General features: G+C 54.7%; 1 protein-coding gene across 1 annotated transcript in view; it reads left to right on the forward strand.

Moving 5' to 3' along the window:
- The first annotated feature begins 7,134 nt into the window (after nucleotides 1-7,134).
- LOC103665800 (TBC1 domain family member 16-like) overlaps nucleotides 7,135-21,433 on the forward strand; it is a 40,402-nt gene continuing 26,103 nt past the window's right edge. The window contains exons 1-2 of the mRNA XM_040640081.1: nucleotides 7,135-7,194; nucleotides 19,442-19,680. Of these exons, the coding sequence (XP_040496015.1) occupies nucleotides 19,503-19,680 (178 nt within the window). The 5' untranslated portion in view covers nucleotides 7,135-7,194; nucleotides 19,442-19,502. The remainder of the gene's footprint in view (nucleotides 7,195-19,441; nucleotides 19,681-21,433) is intronic.

Below are 21,433 nucleotides of genomic sequence, written 5' to 3' on the forward strand. Positions count from 1 at the left end.
TACTTCTCTTTTTCAACAGATTCCAATTCAGGGATGTTTTAGGCTTTTGTTGTTGCTGTTGTTCTGTTTTTAAGTAGACTCCACACCCGATTGTGGAGCAGCTTGGGGCCTGAACTCACGACTGAGAACAAGACCTGAGCCGAGATCAAGAGTCGACGCTTCCGAGCTGAGTCATCCAGGCGCCCCTACTTTAGGGACATTTTCATAAGGACATATCTTCTCTTGTTAAAAATGCTGGCTCTGTTTTAGCTTTAAAAGAGACTTTGCAATAGTTGCAGTGTATTACCCACAAGGCACTGTTGACAACAATCTGGCGCGTGTTGCTAACCAGGCCCTACGCAACACTCTGCGCAGGTGGTCTACCTCCGCCCTCTGAGGGCCTCCCGGAGGCTGAGGGCCTTGCCTGAGGTCAAGGGCAGGCTCAGGTCAGATGCCTCAGCCCCCAGCTCGTGCTCTTCCTAACCTTCCTCAGAGGATGCTGATTCTAGAAAGCATCTCCAGTGACCAAGAACCATAGTGAGGTAATGGCGGCCCAGAGTCCAAGCCCACCTCGGGGTGTCCGGAAAGAGCTTCTCCTAAGCAGTCATGAAGCACCCACAGCCGAGACAGAAAGCAGCTCCGTCTGCAGTTCCTGCTCGTTCTACAGACTGAGCACCGGCCGGGGAGGAGCAAGTAGGGCTCTCTCCCAGGTTTGTCTCTGCGGTCCTGGAGGATCACACTTACCGTTTTCCCGTGAGTTTTCTCGAAATGAGACCCCAGCACAGAAACTGGGTTTATAGCTGAATCCGTAGGCTCGCGAAGCTCCTGGACGTCTTACAAGGCGAGGACAGTCGTTTTTACGCTAGTTAGCAAGCGTCAAATCGTGTTACTCTCCAAAGTTATCAGCTCTTTAGAGGTCACCAGATGGGGGCGGGATCGTGGCTTTGTGGCTCAGAATGGTGGCTTTGGAGCAAGAGCAACCACCAGAGCGGCCTGACTCTGGGCGGGAAGTCCGCCTACTGTGTCCTCGTCTGCACAGTGGGGTAATAATGTTCCCACCCGAGGGGTTGTTGTCAGAGTCACTGAGATGGACCGTCAAGGCCTAGGCACGTCAGACCAGAGTGGAAGATGCAGGAATGTAACTCTGCTCCTCACTTCCTGGCAGGAACAACTCAAACCCGCAGCCAGCAGGGGGCGCTGGCCTAACGGGGGTGAGGGCACGAGCTTCAGAGGCTGTCCCGGGGGAGTCCTCACAGCACAGGTGACAGGCCTGGCCCTGGTGACAAGTCCCCACAGAGGACAGCCTGGCACAGAGTCGGAACCCAAATATTTGGGGGCTGGCGTGGGTGGGGTTGGCCCACAGTGACGAGTGACCAGGGCAGCCCGATGTGGGGCGTCCGGGTTCAGGTGGGGTGAGGAGAGTCCACTGGGGTGGAGAAATGCAGTGACGGTTACATCCGGGGGACTGATCAATAATAAACACGTTAGGAGAATCGGGACTAGCCTTCTCATTGCTGGAAGAAGGACTTGGGAATATGGAAGGGGAGGACACTGAGAGGAACCCACTCAGTGGTGAGCTGTGTTAGAGAGGGGTTGGTATGAGCTGTGTCTGTGTGTGTATGATACTGAGAGAGCCTGGGGACAGTGACATCCTAGTGGCGGTGAGATTACCTAGTGTCCAAATCATGACTTCTACATTTTATTTTCCATGAGGAAGAAACCAGGCTCCTGGAGAAATGTCGGATTCTAGGGCCGGGCAGTTTGTGCCAGAGAACAAGAATGTGCTCCAAGAAGAGGGATGGTAAAACACAGAATGACCCGGGGCGTCAGAAGGACACAAAGGCCAATTTGAATGGGCCCTCACTGGCCAAACTGGGGACAATGTCTGTTCACGTTGTACTGGAGTTCTAGCCAGTGTAAGAAGTCAAGGAAAGATATAAAGGAGCATCTGGATTGGAAAGGAAGAAGTTAACCACCTTTATTCACGGAGAACATGATCTTTTCTTTATGAAAATCCTATGATTCTAAAAAAAAAAAAAGAGCTACTAGAACAAGGGTGTTTAGCAGTGTTGCTGAATATAAGACCAATATACAAAAATCAGTTGTATTTCTGTATACAGTACGGCTCTGTATACAATAGAGCAGCAGACATTTGGAAGCCGTTTCCAATAGCATCAAGAAGGTAAAGTGGTTAGGGATAAATCTGACAAAAATTGGGCCTAAACACCCTGCTGAAGAAAGATGAACTCCTAACAATATGGTGGTAATCTGCTGTGATTTCTTTTCTTCATTTGAAATACTCACTTTTCCTATCGTAAACAAAAGAGCACCTTCCCACACCATTTTTCTTGAATGCAAAGGGGTGAAGGGTAACTTCCCAGTGGAGAAGCCTGGAGCGTTTTCATCAAGGGGCCAACACCACTGGTAATGGGACGAAGTACAATTAATGTGCCACCTCATAGGACATAAGAAGAACCAGCCTCGCTCTGTGACCCCTTTCCAAGGGATCATAACAGATCGCATCAAGAGGAAAACCAGGCATGCGTCTGCCTTCGGCTCAGGGCGTGATCCGGCGTTGTGGGATCGAGCCCCACATCAGGCTCCTCCGCTGTGGCTGCCGCTCCTCTCCCACTCCCCTGCTTGTGTTCCCTCTCTCGCTGGCTGTCTATCTCTGTGGAATAAATAAATAAAATCTTTTAAAAAAAAAAGGAAAACCAGGCAAATCCAATCTGAAGGCATTTTAAGGGTGGCTGGCTGGTGATTTTTAGCGTGCCAAGGTCTTAAAGTCAAGGAAGGATTAAGACCAGAGATGGGACAGCCAAAGGCAACATGTGATTTGGAACCGTACCTCCGCTATAAGGTGTCATTGAGACACTTGGTGAATGAGTCCTGAGGATTATTTGGTAATGTAGTGAAATTTCGGTTTTGATATTACGTTTCGGTTGTTTGTGGAAAACACGCACAGAAGCATTTGGAGGCAATGGCCCATCCGATCATTGACTTACTCTCCAAGGCTTAAAAAATAACAAGTTCTTCTAATCATACTCCAACTTTTCATAAGCCCATGCTTGTTTAAAAGTAAAAAAATAAAATTGTAAGATCATAACTATTGTCGTTATAATCATTATTATCTTGAATTGTGTTGTCCTGTATGGTAACCACTAGCAACAGGTGGTTACATTAATTTAATTTAATTTAATTTAATTTAATTTAATTTAATTTAATTAATATCTTCATTAAAAATTCAGTTCCTCCTCTCCCAGGCCACATTTCAAGTCTCTGTAGCCCCTTGTACTGATGGCTACCATGTTGGACATTTCCTTCACCAGGGAAGGTTCACTGGATGGTGCAGTTCCAGAGCCGGAAACCTGGATGCCCTTACATTGAATGTTCCCAACCTTGGGTTTGGGAACACCAAGAAGGATCCAGAAACTCTCGGCATTCAAAAGTGGGTCCTGAGTTTGCTAAGAAATTTCTAACAAGGATTGCAGTTTGTTTTTATAATGTGCCCTGGTTGCTCACATAGGGCGAGCAACCACATCAGCAGTCAAACACTTTCATCCGGTAGACACCCCAGGGCCACTTACCGTCCGCTAACCCTGGGTCCAGAAACATCCTGGCCTATTTGCCCCGAAGAGTCTACTACTTGCTGGGATGGCTGAGTGGAGATGTCCCCAAATCTCTGGATTCCGATGGACGGGGGGCTTCTCTGTCTTCGGGAACACCTTCCCTCCTCACATGCTCACGCGGGTCCGTGGGGCCCACTTCCTCTGGGTACCTCCCAGCACCGGCTTCTGAATAAGCCAGATCTATGGAACTGACATTCCCTTCAGGGGATGCAGCTTCCATTCTCATTCCAACTCCCCTTCAAATTCAAATTCGACTTCCTCCCCTTCAAATTCAAAATCCTCTTCTGTTTCCACTTCTTCCTCATTTCCACTTCTCCCTCGGTTTCCACATCTCCCTCAATTTCCACTTCTTCATCACTTTCCACTTCCCCATCATTTTCGACTTCCCCTCAATTTCGATTTCTCCTTCGGTTATGACTTCCCCAGACGCTGCAACTCCCTCTTCAGAAAACTCTGTAGCACCAACAGCCTCGTCAGTGTTTTGGTCACTGGTCTTCCCTGTGGGGGACACCTGCAGATTTGCGGCAGGAAAAAAAAATCAGGAACACAGTCAAAGCCCCGTGGAGTTCTGCTCTTACTTGTGTAATTACATTGATGGGAAAACTGCCTCCACGCACCCTACACGTCCCTGAGAGAGTATGCCCCAAGTTCTACCTGTTCTCTCCAGTGTTTATAAGTTTTGGGTCCTTTGTTACAGAACCTGTGTTCTGAAAACCTCAGGGTGATCTGAGGAGGACGCAGGGCATCCCAACTAGCCGCCAGCCGTAAGAATGGGGAGAAAGGAAAATGAGTTTCTCTGCGACGGGACTGAGTCTGTTCTAGTGCCAGGTGTGGATTGCCCAACAGTTCTCTTGAGCAGCTCCCAACTCTTCAATTCCTAGTAAAGACAAGCCGGGCACAGCCCACCCCACAGGGAGCTTTACCGTGTCGCCTTCATTACTCTGGGCCTCTTCTCCTTCAGAAGTTGATTCGCCTTCCAGCTGAGACCTTGTAGAAATACGGTTTAACAGTTTCAAAGAACAGCGTTCTTTTTCTTGGCGTTGTCACCTCCTGCGTCTGTTTATCTTCTTATTTACTTGTTGATTGCCTCCCAGGCTGTTGGCCATGACTTTGTCATGTGTGTCACCAACCAGCACGAGATCGCGCCTGTCACGAGGAGGGAGGGAAGCCACAGAAGAGTGTTCATGAATGAATGGAAATAATTATGGAAACATCCAGGGAACACCATAAATGCGTTACAACAGAAAAGTCACCTTAAATATACTTGTATCTGGGGCAAAACTGGGGAAAATACAGCGTAAGAAAGCTGCACAAAAGGGACAGGTACTCTAGATTTGTGGTTGGTTTCTCCAGGATTTAGATCGTCGAATGTCCGATTTACAGTCTTAAATTTTTCTAATTAAAAATACAGGCTCGGGCGCCTGGGTGGCACAGCGGTTAAGCATCTGCCTTTGGCTCAGGGCGTGATCCCAGCGTTCTGGGATCGAGCCTCACATCAGGCTCCTCTGCTATGAGCCTGCTTCTTCCTCTCCCACTCCCCCTGCTTGTGTTCCCTCTCTGGCTGGCTATCTCTATCTCTGTCAAATAAATAAATAAAATCTTTAAAAAAAAATACAGGCTCATTAAAAAAAAAAGTCAAACTAATACAGAAATGTGTGACACAGGCAATGAAAATCCTCTGTGACTTTCCCTCCCGTTCTCAAGATAACTACCAGTAATAAAAAGAGATTTAAGGGTATACTCTTGCAAATATTTTTCTATGCATTTAAACACACACACGATTAGAGTACACCTCTACACACTGTTTTCTGTTTAGTCTTTTCGTTTAATGTAACCTGGACTTCTTTCCATGTCATTATATATAACCCATCTTTAAAAAAAAAAAAGGAAACACTACTGAAGCGTCTAAGGTAAAGGTCCAATTCTTTAAATATAGTTTCTGTCCCAGCCCCGCCCCCTCCTGGAGGCCTGGGGGTGGCAGGGGAAGGGTCGGGGTCCCCGCGGTCAGGAAGCCCCTCGGTGGTACTCCGCACACAGAGATGGCAGCGGGTAAAATCCTGCCACCAGCCTCCGCTCTCCTGCTTTATTTACAAGGATGGTAACTAGCCGCTGCGCGCAAGGCCAAGCATAGTGGTTGCCGTGGTTACTGCGGGCAGAGCGAGCCCCGGGGTTTCGGGAGCCGAGCGGCCGGAGCGAGGGGAGAGAGGGAGGAGGCGGGAGCTGACAAAGGGACGGGAGAGGAGAAGGGGCGCGCAGGGCTGGGGGTGGCCGGGGAAGCGGGAAAGGCCAGGAGGACGGGGATGGACGGGGCAGAGGCTCGGGGCGGGGGGGGGAGGACGTGCGGGCAAGGGGGAGACGTGGGGACCGCTTCGAGACTCGCGACCCTCGCCCGGCTTACCCGCCGTCCTGGCCACCCTGCTCCGCCATCTCCCGTTGCTAGGCGACGCCGTCAACATCCGGCGGGCGGGGACCACGCGCGGGGCTGGCGCGGGCGGCGCGGCGGCGCGGCCTTTGTGCCACCGGTGTGCGCTGGAAACGCAGAGCACCTACATATGTAAATACATTAAACATAAACATAGTTTCTCCGTCTCGAAGTCCCAGCTCTGTCCCGCCCGGCTCAGGTTCTGTAAAGCGACAACCGTGTCCATGAGCGTCCAGCCGGGCAACTCCGATGCCCCAGGGACTGCACCGGGCACCCCGGGACGCGCGACCGCTCCGGGCCCCGAAGGCGGCAGGCGGAGGTGGGGGTGCGAGGGGCTCCGGAGCGCACTGCACCTTGGTGGGGCCGGGGGCCCCAGCCTGGTGCCCGCCCACCCATCTCCAGACCTGGGAGGGCTCGGCGGCCCCTCCGCGGGGGTGCCGCGAAGAATCCTTGGCGGAGAAGGTTGCTCAGTGGCTTTTTGGTGGATGAAGATCCCTTCTTACCCCCAAATAGGAAAAATAAAAATGGAGAGGGCAGGACAAATAGGGCGAGCGAGCGCTCACGTGGAGCGTGCGGGGTCCTGCCTTCCCTCGGGGAGGGAGGACAGGGCTGGCATCGGGGGCAGAGTCCTGGGACCCGGAATTAGGACGGCCCGGGGCAGGGGATTTGGGTCCCCAGGGCGAAAGGTGACTGGAGCAGTGTTGGGGCGAACCCAGGGGTGGGGGAGGTGGGTTCGGCGGGGAGCCGGGTTGGGCCCGGGACCGCGTTGGGGTCCGGGCTGGGCGGGGTTGGGGGGAAGGCGGGGTCTGGGTTGGGGTCTGGGTTGAGCCGGATTGGGCAGTGCCGGGTCCGGGTCCAGGACCGGGTCCAGGACCGGGTCCAGGTCCGGGTTGAGGTCCCGGTTGGACCAGAGGCCGGGTTAGGCCCGAGACCGGCTTGGGGTCCGGGCTGGGCCCGCGGCCGGGTTGGCCCGGGGACGGGGTTTGGGACCGGGGCTGGCCGGGGCGGGCCCGGTTGGGCCGGGGGCGGGCCGGGGGCCGGGCCTCGTCGCGCGTCCCCGCCCCGCCGCGCCTCAGTGGCGGCGGCGGCGGCTGCGGCGGCAGCGGCTGCGGCGGCGGAGGCTCCGGGAGCCGGCGCGAATCCGGCCCCGGCTGCGGGACCCGGGTGGGTATCGGGGCCCGGGCGGGGGCCGCGGGGGCGGGGTCCAAGGGGGCCGCTGGGGAGTGGGCGGCGCCCCCTCAGCGGGGACGGGGTGGCGGCGCGCGCGGGGCGCTGGGCCTGCAGCGGCGGGGCCCGGGAGGGGCCGGGGTCCGGCCGCAGCCCCAAGAGGCGCGGGGCCGGGGCAGGAGCGGGGCGGCGTGGGAGCACTCCGGACCACGCAGAAGCCCCCAGGGGACCCCCTCCGCGGCGGGTGCAGGCGCCCCGGGCCGGGAGTGGACCTAATTCGGGGAGACTCCGTCCCCGCCTGTGTGGAGCCATGGACCGGAGAACTTGCGGTCTTTGTCTGGCTGGATCGTCAGAGCACGCGAAGGAGAACTTGGAGGGGGCCGCCGTTTGCAGACACAGCCCCCCGAAGTGTGCTGCCCGGCCCAACCGCGCGCGCGCTCTCAGCGTTGCTGGGCCTTAGGGTCGGTGGTCTGGCTTTAAGAACCGCATGTCAGGAAACTCACTTCCTTTAGGCCCGGGCTCTTCCCCCTTGTTCTTTACTTAAAAAAAGAAAGAAAGGGAGGAAGAAAAAAGAGTAGAAAAAAGGAGAAAGAACAAAAAAATAGGCAATTTAAGATTGCTAAATATAACCTCAGGAACCCTGGCAGAAGCCGGTGAATCTTGAAATCCTGTTATTCCCACACTCGGAAGTTGGTGTCATATGTTGGCCACAATCTAGTTCAGATTCTATTCGGAGATGGAAAACGACATAATACGTTCTCGCTCCCCTACTCTGAAGTTTGTTTTCCTGCCCCACCAAGTTCCTAGGAGAAGCTGGGTATCTGGAAGGAAGCGAGAGGCACAGTTCTCCAAAACGGCCATGCGAGGAAGCCTGTTATCAAGGGGTGGGTGAAGAAAGGCCAGATCCCAGAAGTCTGTTCCCAGTCTGCCATCAATTGATTAGAGAACTTTTAAAAATCTGTGTTGTGAGGTTTAGAAATTCCCTGGTAGAAATATTAACATTAATTGATTAGTGACTACTGAAGGCTTTGAAGAACCGTGAGAACTTTTGCAAAGGAAGGATATTGAAGTAGGGTTGCCTTGCCGTGGTAACTGGGGAATTCGTGAACAGCTGCCCATTGTTGGGCCTGGGGGGCAAGTGTGTGCTGAACGCGGTTACGTTTTCTGTGGCACTTGTTGGCTTGCGGAGTGTTGATGGTGAGCAGAATCTCAGAATACGGCTGAAGAAAGTTCTTACCAGTGGAATTTTTAAGTTCTCCAGCGATGATGGTTGCTCTGTACCTACTTTCTGATTATTACGCATGAATTCACTTAACCCTAAAATCAAGCCCATGAAGTCAGGACCGAAGTTATCCCCATTTTACAGATGGGCACCCTGAGCCGTAGAGAAGTAAATTCCCCCAAGTTCATGCACCTAGGATGGAACCGGAGTTCTCGGGCTCCAGCCCCAGGAACGGCTGTGCCCCAGCCTCCTACCTTGTAAGGGGGCGCCTGCCATTCACAAATGCACCACTCTTCCTGACCCCTCTTCTTGCAGACAAGATAACAGGGTTCCGCCTGATGACTCTTAAAACAGTAAGGGAGTGGGGACTAATCCCATGTCACCACCGGCTGCTAATATCCGTTCTCTTTAGTCCAGAACGAGCCTCCCGGGCCTCGTATAAAGGCATTTGAGAAGGTAGCCACTGGGTTTCTGGAGCCTACCTGCTTGCACACGGCTCTCTGCCCTGGCTTGGGGTGGCTCCGTGCAGTGGTTAAAAACGAGGCCCCCAAAATAAACTGCCGGTTCAACTCCCAACCCTGGTACACAGCGCCGACCTCGTTCCTCCGTGCCTTAGCTCTCTGTCTGTGCAGTGAAGACCCGTCCCCCTCCCTCAAAGGCAGCGATCGTCCGAAGTGCCCGGTACCTGGCAGGGACCAAGCGGTTTCCTTTTTTAAAAATTTGTTAATGACCATCCATCATTTGGATTTTTCACATTTAGCAAATTGGTGAGAACATTTTGATTTTGCTCCTTAATTCCTTGTGAGTGGGGTCCTCTGGCGGGCCGCTGACCTGGGCGGCAGTGGAATTCGCCGCTAGGTAGTACTGACGCTCTTCGCTTTGTGAATTTTCAGGGCGCTGGGTCCCCGAGGCTGTTCCCGGGCCCGGGGCGACCAGGTTGTCTGGCAGCACAAATCTCAAGTAGAAATTTGTCCACCGCCCCCTCCTCCCCCCGTGAGGGACCCCGACTTTTTCACGGGCCTGAATCTTCTCTCATGTAAGATTAGCCACATAGTTTCATGCTGTGGGACAGCGTGGGGAGGACAGCGTGGGGAGGACAGCGTGGGGAGGACGGGCTTGCAGCTCTACAGTGAAGCAGCTGTAGCAGCTGGGGCCCAGGTGGGTGTTACTGATGTACATTGTGTTTGTACAATACTTATGAACTGAGCCCCGGGCACAGGCTGCAGTCTCCCCACCCCCCAAGTTCAGGGCAATAGTCTAGGAGATCTTTTTCCTCTCACTTCAGTGGCGGTGTGTGTGTGTTTTAAAGGTTTTTATGTATTTATTCATGAGAGACAGAGAGAGAGAGGCAGAGAGAGAAGCAGACTTCCCGCCAAGCAGGGAGCCCGACGCAGGACTCGATCCCAGCACCCTGGGATCGTGAACTGAGCCGAAGGCAGACGCTTCACTGACGGAGCCGCCCAGGCGCCTGGTGGTGGGTTTTCTGCTGTGGACCCCCTGTGCGTCCTTCGGCACTGGGTCTTGCGTCTCTACTGAATCTATGGCGGTGAGCTGTCTGGTGATACTCAATCCAAAGCGTGTCTTTTACTGTGTCCTCTGAGCTAACACAGCCGTCCTCGGGGAGGGGCAAGGTCTGGCCGCTTGAAACGTAGGCATGACGTCCCCAAAGCGTCATCCCGCCGGGACGGCAAGGCCTTCTCTGGCCGAGCCTCGGGTGGCCCATCTGTCCAGGTGCTTAAAGTTGATGTATGTGACGAGTCACCCGTAGGGACCCCTGTCTGCGGGTACACGGGTGTGACCGTGTCTTTTCCCTGCTCTTCCGGGATCGGCCACTGTAGAAACCCCTTAACAGGGTGCAGCCCGAGCCCGTGTCTACACCAGCCTGCACACTTTGTTTTATGTGCTGGTTTGCCACGAGGAGTGGCCCTCAATTCAACAGTCTGATTAATTGGTTATTATGTTCTCTGTCGGTCTGGAATCGGGGCAAAGGGCATACCTAACAGATGTCATTTTACATTCTTTCACTTTTCAATTTCTGTAACTAAAAACCTTCCCCTGAGCAAGATCAACGGTGTTGCTTTTCAGGGATACTGTCAGTATCCCCCCACCCCCGACCCCCCAGGTGATTTTGTTTTGTGGTGCGTTCGCTTCTCCTTTTCCACAGACAGAGAACCGCAGCTCTCTGTATTGAAGTTTACAGGGACGATACAGCAGTCAGGGGCACCGAACCCACTGTTGGGTCGGTTGGTGGCTTCCGGACTGGATTTGCACGTTTCCTTGCTTTTTGGGTCCAGTCCTTCCTTGTTCCTCAGTCCTGGCTCAGCTCTAAGATAGCCTCATCTCCCAGGCCCTACTTCCTCGGCTCTTTGGGGAGAAAATAGTGTTTTGCGTTTGCTGTCGGGGGCACAGACAGCAGATGGTGTCCCGCTTGAGGGGCAGAGGCCTTGGGGTTTTCCAGGGACTAGGTGATAATCGAAGTGACAGCTGGACAGCCGAAAGAGGGAAGTCACAGCGAAGCTGGCCACCAACTCACCCGCATGTTTCCGTGACCGTGTTGTCCTTACGGCCTCTCAAACGTCCTTTCCCGGTGGCCGTTGGTCCAAGCCTCTACACCCGGCTCGTGCCCTACACTTCGTTCCTGCATTTTAAATACAAGTTGATCGTCTTGTCCTCCCTTGTATGCAGAGGCCCTGCCTACAGCGACCCTATTTTTGAGTGACAGTCTTCTGAATGTGATGTATGTGCGGGAAGACCTTTTCCGTCTACAGTCATCCTGTAACGCCAAGGGAAGCCCCGCACAGGGGACGGGTCGTGTCAGTGCACAGCTGTCTTGTCTGCACGATGAGCCTTGGAGGACCAAACTCCCCCAAATCGTGTACCCCAAGGATCGGGTTCCTGAGCCAGTCTACCTGCAGGGCTTCGATCGCCCTTTGAACTGCAAGGCTGGGCCTTCCCGGAAGGACCGTGGCGCATGCGTGGTTCTGGGAAGGTAGAGAGAGCCGGGGTCTCCTCTGAGCAGCAGATGTTGTGTGGGAGGAAAATGATCCTTGTTTTCGTGTGTCTGGCTCCTGTTTAAATAGCGTCTCCTGTTCCGTGCTCTGTGTTGATCCGGCTTGGAGAGCAAAGCAGGGGAACCAGTTTCTGCCAGCCACATGGCAGGTGGCCGGAGCCCCGGGCTTTCTGCTCCTGAGCAGCCTGCCGGTGACGAGGCCAGGGGGACAATCACCTGTGGGCTTCGTCCCACCACACGTTCCCTAACGTGTCCAGTGACCCTCCGCTCCCTCCGCCTCCCCCCACTGCAGTGAGCGGCTGTCAGGATGGCTGTGGGCTCCAGCCTCCGGTCCACGGGATCCGGCAGTCCTGGGACGCGCCAGGACCGCATTTGCCCTGCTGACAGCTGCGTCCCAGCACCCGAGGCAGGTGGGCCCAAGGCAGGTGCACAGCACAGAGCAGCGAGCAGGAAAAGTCAAGCTCCTGCCTCTTAGAGTGGCTCCAGGCTGCCCCATTTCTTTGCTCTTCCTAGGAAGATTCCGGAAGAGAACTTTGTACCTTTGCTCCTATTTGTTTTTCTGTTTGGCAGTTGATGGGGCCCTTTATACCAGGACAGGAAACCAAGGCTCTGGGCAGAGGAAGCCGCCAAGGGCCGGCCCTGGCGTGAGTGTGCACTTTCCTCTGACCCATCTTGCTTCTCCCACGGGGACACACGGGCGCGTGTCCTCCTCTCTCCTGGCTCTAGGCCCAGGTCCCAATCATATTGCCTAAAAGGTGGTCACTCTGCCTGGGAATTTGACAGTCAGTGGGTGAGTTAGAAATCTGTCCTTTCCAGGGTCTTTGCCATGGTGTGGTCAGCAGCAGAATGGTCCCCAAAGATGTCCATGTCTGAATCCTGGGATCCTGGGACTCGGTTAGGTTATGTGGCATTAAGGCTGCTCATCGGCCGCCCTCAAGACAGAGAGATTGTCCTGGATTATCCAGTGGGAGCAGTGTCATCCCAGGGTCCTTAAAAGCAGAAGAAGGGGGCAGAGAGTCAGCGTCAGGGCCACGTGATGGGGGGAGGACCTGAATGGCCAGCAGCGGCTTTGAAGGTGGAGGAAGGGCCACGAGCCAAGGGCTGCAGGTGGATTCTAGAGGCTGGAAAAGGCAGGAAAACAGATTCTCCCCGGAGGCGGCAGAGGGAACGCAGCCCGGCCGACACCTTGGTTTGGGCCCGGTGAGCCCCGGGTCAGACCCCTGGCATCCAGAGCTGTGAGCTGATTTATTTGTGTTGTTTCAGCTGCGGAATGTGTGGTGGTTTGTTACAGGAGCCACGGGAAACCAACACATGTGGACGGAAGTGCTTTCTGAAGGACAGGGGCGGCTTGTGTCTTTTCTAAAGGGAGTCATTTCTTAATCCGTGTTTTGTTCATTTCTGGCTTTTCAGTGACTTAGGCTCTGTCTCTGCCCAGGACCACTTTTCCTCAGGTATAAATCACCGGCGCCTGGGGAACGAATTTTGGGTAATGGATGTGTCCGCTTCACCCCCGTAAATATTAGAGGAGAGCCCCACACCAGCGTGCCTCACTGAGCTACGAGGCCGCCTCGGGCCCGGGCGGGGGCAGGTGCTCCCGTCAAAACAGGGCTGTGAAATAAACACCTGCCCCCTTCCCGGCTCCCCACCCTGCAGCCACCCCCAAACCCCTCTCCTGCGTCCTGTTTCCCTCCCCTGCAGGCCGCAGGTGGCTGAGAACTTGCAGTTCTCAAAGGTGCTGGAGGAGCCGCGGGGAGCAGGGAGGCCCTTCTGCAGAGGGAGCTCCGTGTTCTGAGCATGTGTGTGTTTGGAGGGGAGGCCAAGCTGTTCTGTCCTTTCGAATGACGCAATAGCCTATTTGCAAAAACCTGGCCCGACCTAGCGGTCGCGACAACACCAACCAGCCCGGAGCTGTTAGATGGCTACACGCCAGTACTGGTGTTTTCACTTTATACCTTTTAAAATCTTTAGTTTTTTTTTTATTTTTGCACCCAAACGGATGCTCATTCTAGATCTTGGCTTGACTCCATCTCTGGCTCCTTGTGCCGACTGCCAGGCTGGCACTGCTGTCCTTTCCGTCAGCAAAAGCAAAGCATGTGGAACTTTATCGAAGGTGGCAGTCTGGTAGCACGTCAGTCACGAGGGGCACTTTGCACAGGTGTCCTGGACACAGCTTATCACCTAAAATCCACAAGGCTGACGTGGGCATAACCGTTTTAAAGGAGGAATGTTAAAGGAACGCATCGGAGGAAAATGACGTTTTTATTGTCGTCAAGGATCTACCTTGACCGGCCTCTCTACCCACCTCCCTCTCTCGGGATCTGGGGAGAGGCTCTGGAATATTGGTACAATGTGCTCTGAGCATCTCGGCTGCTATTTTGATTCCAATTAACTCCGAGAACTTGCTAGGGGAAGTCGGAGCTGTTCCTGGCTGCAGGCTCCTCTCGGCTCCCTTTCGAGCGCTAGCTGATTCTGTGTGTCTTAGGGTCTCTGCTGACGGCATTTGAAGGTTGTGCTGGTTGTGCCCCTCCCCCCAACCCTGTCCGAGGTATGAGAATAAGTCATCCGCCCTGAGAAAGACCCCAGACCCACCGAATGGGACCTGGTGTTGTCCTCGCTCAGAGTTCTGTACCCAGGAAGGCTTTCTGGAACACAGCTTTCTGGTCTACCATGAGGGGTGGTTCTCATGGCTCCTCTTGCCCCCATGTGACACCAGGTCCCTAAGGTCATGGCCCTAAACTGCTTTGCAGGTTGTGAGCGAGAAGCATTCAAGGTCGTGCATCTTGCAGACTCAAGGACACTAGGAAGGTGTGTGTCAGGGTGTGCAGTCCTCGCCAGGCCCTGGCATCGCTGTTGGCAGTGGCCCTCGGCCTGGACACCAGAGCTCCCTTTGTCACCCTGCTGTCCCTCGTCCTGCCTCTGGCTCCCTGCCTGTCCCCTGCCTCCATCTGCCTGAGTCCATTCCGCCTGGATTCTTTGGGTGCATGCACTCTGGTCTCCACCCTCTTTTTTTAAATTAATTTCTATTTTGTAGAGGGTTTTAGGTTTACATTAAAAAGAGCAGAAAGTACAGAATGTGTATGCACCCCTCTCCAGGTCCGCTGCTGTTACTGTTTTTCATCACTGTAAAGTATACACAGTGCGGTTCCCGCTCAGGCCATTTTGAAGTGTGCGGTTCCGTGGCATTGGCAGCGTTCACATCCTTGTGCTGCAGGTCCCTGTCCAGCCTGGGGCTTCTGCAACCTCTTTACCCTGCTCTGCTCCTCCCACCCAGCTTCCCTGTGTGCCGCCTGCCCGGCCCCTTCCCTGCGGCCCCTTCCCCTCCTGCCAGCTGCCACCAGCCCTGCAGGTGACAGCCTCCCTCCGTCCCCCTCTCCCTGTTTCACCTCGGCACTGCTCCGTGCCACGATGTTGCCTCTCCCTGGACCTGTGCCCCATTCTGGACACCCTGTCTATCTCCAAATTTCCTCTTTTTTTTTTTTTAAAGATTTTATTTATTTATTTGATAGAGAGAGAGAGAGAGAAAGTAGGCAGAGTAGCGGAGGCAGAGGGAGAAACAGACTCTCTGCTGAGCAGGGAGCCCGATGTGGGGCTCGATCCCAGGACCCTGGGATCATGACCTGAGCCGAAGGCAGACACTTCACCGACTGAGCCATGCAGACGCCTCCAAATTTCCTCTTTTTAAAGGACACCAGCCACATTGGATTCGGGCCGCCCTAATGGCCTAATTCCAATTTAATCACCTCTGTAGCGACCCGTCTCTGAATACAGCCACATTCTGAGGTGCTGGGGGTTTGAGCTTCAACATGGGATTTGGGGGATGTGGGGAAGACGTACACTTTGACTCATTAACACGTGGAAAAATACAGTTATGATACGACTGAAAGCAAGACCCGAGGTCATCCCAGCGGGGAGTCTTGGCTTTTTTTTAAGATAGGCACAGGAGATAGGAGAAAACACAAATGGTTTTGGATCCTGTGATTTAAGGAGCTTGTGTTTTTCTTTGTACTTCTCTGAGCTTGTTGCCTCATTTACACACACACACACACACACACACACACACAAAAGCATTCAAAAATAGGTCAAGGACTGTCTCCGGTGTAGCATGATAGAGAGCAGAGGTCGGGAACCAGGTTTCATTTCAATGAAGTCGGCTCACACTTAGAGTAAGTGGGAAGTGTCCGAAGAGTGAATATTTGGGGGGGTGTTTGATGGACACCCCCAGAGCATGGCCTTCTGCAAGACACTCTGGGCCAGGGCTGGGGGGACTGTCCCCCGCCCGCCCAGGTGGCAGGGGTGGGGTGGGAGCCAAACTCTGAGCACAGAGGGCAAAGGTCTAAGGAGCCAAGTGTTTCTGTTCACTGAGTGACCTGGATGCTCGGAACCCGTCTTCTCATTTGCAAAACCTCGCTTTTAAAAGGACGCATCCGCCAGAGCCCCCGTGACACGGAGCATCCGATCCGCGTCTGGCGTGTGCAAAAATGCTGGATTGTGAGCGCTTGTGTTCTGGGGTCCCCTTCAAATCTTCCAGCACATTCTTTTGATTATCCTCCACGGTGGCAAACGTCTTCAGGGAAAGACGGTTTGGTTTTTAGAATCAGCTGAGAGTTGTTTGCAGCCAGGCCTGGCGGTTGGAAGGATTAACTACGGGACAGCATGAGAGGCCCCGCAGGAGGTGAGGCTCCAGCTCGCCCACGCGGAGGCCCCGAGCCCCTGCCATGTGGCTGGTCCCAGCTGAGGGGCACTCAATGCAAAACAGACACCGACTCCAGAGGCGGGGGGAGCGGAAAGCAGCTCGTCAGTAATTGTTCTCATGTTGATGACATGCCGAAATGATGCTGTCTGGGAAAGAACGAGTGAACTCAAAGTATGTTACCAAAATGAATCTTCCTCATTTTGGTTTACTTTTTTTAAAATGTGGCTAGTGGGAGGTTTGGGATTGCGTCTGTGGTCGAATTACATTTCTACTGGGCAGCGCTGGTCTAGGAAGAAGAGACTCGTTTTCTTGTACGGCTCATTAAGGGACCTTGTCATTCTGGAATGATTCCTGAATCCTAGAAATATTCTGGACAACAGAATCATCATTAGAATAGCAATATCGTTTTTCTAGACCATTAGTTGGACAGAACATGATATGTAGGGGCCGTGTGATTTTTTTAAAGGATTTCGTACCGAGGTTGTCAGGTGCTCCGGCGTGCCTTGAAATTCAACCAGTGGGGGAGACAAGGGGTGGACACCCTCTCAACCTGGAGAGGCCAGGAAGGCTTCCCAGAGAGGCTGGCCTGGAGGGAGGTTGGGTAGAGAGGGGTCAAGTATCCAGAACGTGGTCGGAGCCAGGGGTCACCTCTTTGCAGCCCAAGAGCCAAATCGAGCTTTCTGCTTGTTTTCTAGTCTTCGAGCTCAGGATGGATTTTATATTTTTAAATGGTTGAAAAAAAATTGAAAGGAGAATTTTTTGTGACACATGGAGACTTGTGAGATTCAGGTGAGAGTGTCTGTTAATCACTGGGTCACAGACAGTCCTACTGGTGACAGTCGGCGGTGGCTTACTCACTGCGGGACCGGGTGCCGTGGAGCCGGACTATTACTCTCTGGTCCTCGGAACCAGCTTGCCACCCCCTCCCCGGGCCGAGGGATCATTGAAAGTGTTGACATGGGAGAAGCCTGCGAGCGGTGGGTTGGGAAGAGCTGGTGGTTTCAGGACCCTGGACGCAGCCAAGAGCAGAGGGACGCCCTTGGCTTGTGGCTAAGGAGGTGAGGGTCCCAGAACCGTGGTCTTCAAGGTGATGCCAATACCGGGAATCCCAGTGAATCGGGAGCAGGGAGCGATGGGTCTTTCTAGGTAAAGCTGCAGAAAAGGGAAGGGTGATTTCAGGCTGGCAGGAAGCGTTTAGAAGAATCTTGTGCTTGGGAGAGGTAGTGCCCTTTTCGGGGAGACCCGAGGACAGAGCTGGGGGCACAGGAGGGGCCCTCAGAGAGCCAGGGGGACTGGGGATCCCGCATGGAGCCCCCTGGCCTCGAGACAGTGAAGGACACACTGAGCCCCGGCCCTCCGTCCCATAAGCCCGTGCAAACCCTCAAGCAGGAAGAGCCCCACTCGGGGAACATCCCCAGCCAGCTCTCGATTTGGGGAAAGCGTACAAAACGCAGAAAGTTCAAAGAACAATGTAATATACCCGGTTGATGGTTCAAAAAATTTATTTATTGGGGCGCCTGGGTGGCTCAGTCGTTGGGCGCCTGCCTTCGGCTCAGGGTGTGATCCCGGGGTCCTGGGATCGAGTCCCACATCGGGCTCCTTGGCTGGGAGCCTGCTTCTCCCTCTCCCTCTCCCCTGCTGTGTTCCCTCTCTCGCTGGCTGTCTCTCTGTCACATAAATAAAAAATCTTTAAAAGAAAAGAAAATGTACCCTCTTACTAAATGCAAGGTCAGTGGCATGAAATATATTCACACTGTTGTCGGACCATCACCACCATCCGTGTCCAGAACGTTGTCATTGTCCCAAACTGAAACTCTGGCCCCCAAAACAGTAACGCCCCATCCCCTCCCCCAGCCCCTGGCACCCCCCCCATCCTACCTTCTCTATGAATCTGACGACTCCAGGGGCCTCGTGTATGTGGAATCCTATACTATTCGTCCTTTTGTGACAGCTGACTCCCCTGAGCAGTGTCCTCAAGGTCCACCCACGTGGCCCGCGTCGGGATGTCCTTCCTTCTTAAGGCTGAATAATATTCCGTTGTGTGGCTGGACCACATTTAGTTCATCCATCCGTCCGTCGATGACTTTATCACATTGGCTTCCTGCCTTTTTTCTTCTTTCAAAGAGAGGAAGGTGAAGCCCTCTGTAGACGCCCCCGGCCCCTGAGGCCGGCCGGCACCCTGCCCAGCGAGGTCTGAGTCTCAGGCATGAACTGTCTCCGGCCGGGGGCAGCGAGGCTCTGAGCGCACGTCTTCACCTACGCGGGCTAGCTCACACCGGTGGCTCATTCCACATATGGCTCCGTTTGGTGGTCTGCGTTCGGGGGCTCGACCGATGGGAAGCATCTGGTTGGTTCACAGAGCACGTGATGTTGATTTTGGGCTTTTGGCTCAAATAAAAATTGCTTTCGGCCCGTCTGCTGGGTGTTGGGCTTTCATTTAGACTGAGAATTCGTCCTTTTTATCAGCTCTTCCGTTCACTCGTCTGTGAATCGCCATTCTGCTCCTTTTGGTGAACCTCTAGGAGTCCTGTAGGTATACTGCATTGAATCCTTTTGTTTCTTGTTTATTTTTTAATTTTTACTTATTTATTTTTTAAGTTTTTGTTTATTTCCGTAATCTCAGCACCCCACACGGGGCTCAAACTCACGACCCCGAGATTGGAAGTGACACGCTCCTCCCACTGAGCCGGCCAAGCGCCCCTATCGTTTATTTTTTTAAAGAATGAGTTGTGGGTGAACTTGGGTCGTTCAAATACTGCTTGTGACACTCTTCCCAGCTGAGATGATCCGTCGTGGGTCGGGACATGAGGCCGGGCCTGGGGCTGCCAGGGTGCGGGGGACGGAGGAGGCCGGGAAGGACAGGATGGAGGAAGGAGCACGCGCCCTGGGAAGCCCGGCGGAGGGGTGAGAAATTCAGGAAGGGAGGCCTTGTTGGCACAGACACAGGGTAAAAACTGAGCGAAGAGAAGTCTGGAAGTTTTATGAGATCGCCGTGGGAGAGCAGAGCCCCTGTGACGGGTGGTTTGGCCCCCGGGGGACATTCGCCATGCCCGGAGACATTTCTAGTTGTCGTAGTGGGAAGGGCGCTGCTGGTGGCATGCAGTGGGTGGAGACCAGGGTCGCCTCCAGCACTGGGAACGACCCGGCCCCAGACGTCCATGATGCCACGTGGCCTTGTGCTAGCAGGACCCGTCGCTACAGTTCCTGAACCACCATCCGTCTCAAGCTTACTGCTGTGAGGCAGGACGCAGCACCAAGGACACCTGCCCCAAGCCCATGACCTTGGCCTGACGCCCTCCTCCGTGTCTTTCTCCCCCAGCCACGTCTGGACGAGCCCCGCCTGGGCGAAGCGTGCGGAGGATGGAAACACTCCCCCGGCAATGTCTCTGGGCCGTCTCCTTCGCCGGGCCTCCTCCAAAGCCTCGGACCTCCTGACCCTCACCCCGGGCAGCGGTGGCGGGCCCCCCTCCATCCTGGATGGGGAAATCATCTACTCCAAGAACAATGTCTGCGTGCACCCCCCAGAGGGGCTGCAGGGGCTGGGGGAGCACCATCCAGGTGAGCCAGGAGCTGGGCAGGCCTGGGCGGAGGGGCCCACTTCTCTTTCTAAAGTAACCAAGCCACAGCTTCGGAAAGCTTTTGTGTCTCTTCCCCATTTGTCCTAATTTCCCCATCCTCGAAGGGGCTGGTGACCTTTAACTTACACACGTGGGGTGGGACAGTTGAAGGGGAATCGGCCTCAGAGGAGGACGTTAGGTCACGCCAGGGCTGCTGGGAGCAGGGAGCCTGCAGGCAGGGAAGTGCACAGCCATCCTCTGGGGGTGCTGGCCAGTACCCCAGGCCCCCTCCAGTGGCAGGAGCACACCCCGCAGGCTAGGCCTGGCGGCTGCTTCCCTTCCCGCAGCCCAGAAGGCTGTGATGAGAACCAGGTGGACCGTGGGACAGGCGTGGGACTCTGGAGACGTGGAAGTCACCAGTCCTGTCTCCTGCCATCCTCTAACCCCACTGGGGCAGGAAACTCTCCGCAGGGGTCTGCAGGGACCAGGACACCCCAGCACCAGGGCCTGCCTGCGCCTGGGGTGGGATACTTCCCTGTGGTGACAGCGGCTTTGCTCTCTTGTGCCGAGTCACAAAGACACGGTGGCCAGCTGCCCTGTGCAGGGCGGGGCTGAGGGTCACAGCACCGAGCAAAACATGCGCTTCTCTTCTGGGACGGGTACCTGACCGTGGCTGTGCTCGGCCGGCCGCAGATCCGAGACTGTTAGATCTGGTCGTAGCCCCCGGGCTCTGACTTCCCTCAGCCCTGCTGCCCCCCACCATGGAAGGGACAAAATGATGGGTTAGTGATACCCAAGCCTGTGTGGTCGTTTGTCGTTTGTGCAAACGACTTGCAACAAATACATAGATTGCTTATTTTATCTGCATGTGAACGTCGTGAGAGTGCCCAGAGCCCTGGGCAGGCCTCGTTTTTGGATGAGGAGGCTGGTGGTCAGAGAGACTGGGCCACTCCCAGCGTTAGCCCAGGGTGGAGGTGGGGCAAGGGCAGGCTCTGGGCCCTTCTCATTCTTCCTGCAGCTTCCCCAGGCTGCTGGAGGACGCTCAGGGCCCCCAGGGCACCTGCAGCTGGCTGCCGCCTGTGGACTTGCCCACCCAGCGCACACGGAGGCCCCACACCACATGTCAGAACATCTGAAAGCTATAAATTACAATCAGGCCTGAGCACTTTGCGGTATGCAAATTATGTGTCAACAAAATACTGAATAAATTAATTAAAATACAAAAAGTTTAAATTATGTTCATGAACTATTCCCACCTCGATAAGTCTATCCTCACAGTCACCCAGATGGTCAGGTGCAGATCTGGAGTCATGGGCCCTGCAGGTTCCAAAGCGGGAGATTTCCTACGCTATGAGGGACCTCAGGCGTGCACGTGTGGACACCCCAGCCCGTCCACAGCCCCCACAGACAGCTCAGGAGCAGGCCCTGGACGCCCGTCTGGGCTGTGTAGACAGGGAATCCAGGGTCCTGCGTCCCCCAGGAGTGCTCTAGAAGGGGGTGCAGGCTCTGGGCGGCCCACGGCCGTGGACGCCTGACCACGGGGCCAGCTCTGAGGATTCGAGGAGTCAGAGTTTCTGGGGCCGGGTCTGAGAGTGTTAGCTCTTCTGCTCTAAATTGGAAAGAACAGCACAGCCTTCGGGGAGCGTCCTGGTGATGCTGTTGTGATGGAAGGCCGGGTGGGGGGTGGGGGCGGAGGCCTGGGGCTCCCTTCCCAGTCCCCCGAGGCCCAGGAGCTGAGGGTGTGGAAACGCGAG

This window comes from Ursus maritimus, unplaced genomic scaffold (genome assembly GCF_017311325.1).
Source record: "Ursus maritimus isolate PB19 unplaced genomic scaffold, ASM1731132v1 scaffold_24, whole genome shotgun sequence".
NCBI lineage: Eukaryota > Metazoa > Chordata > Mammalia > Carnivora > Ursidae > Ursus > Ursus maritimus.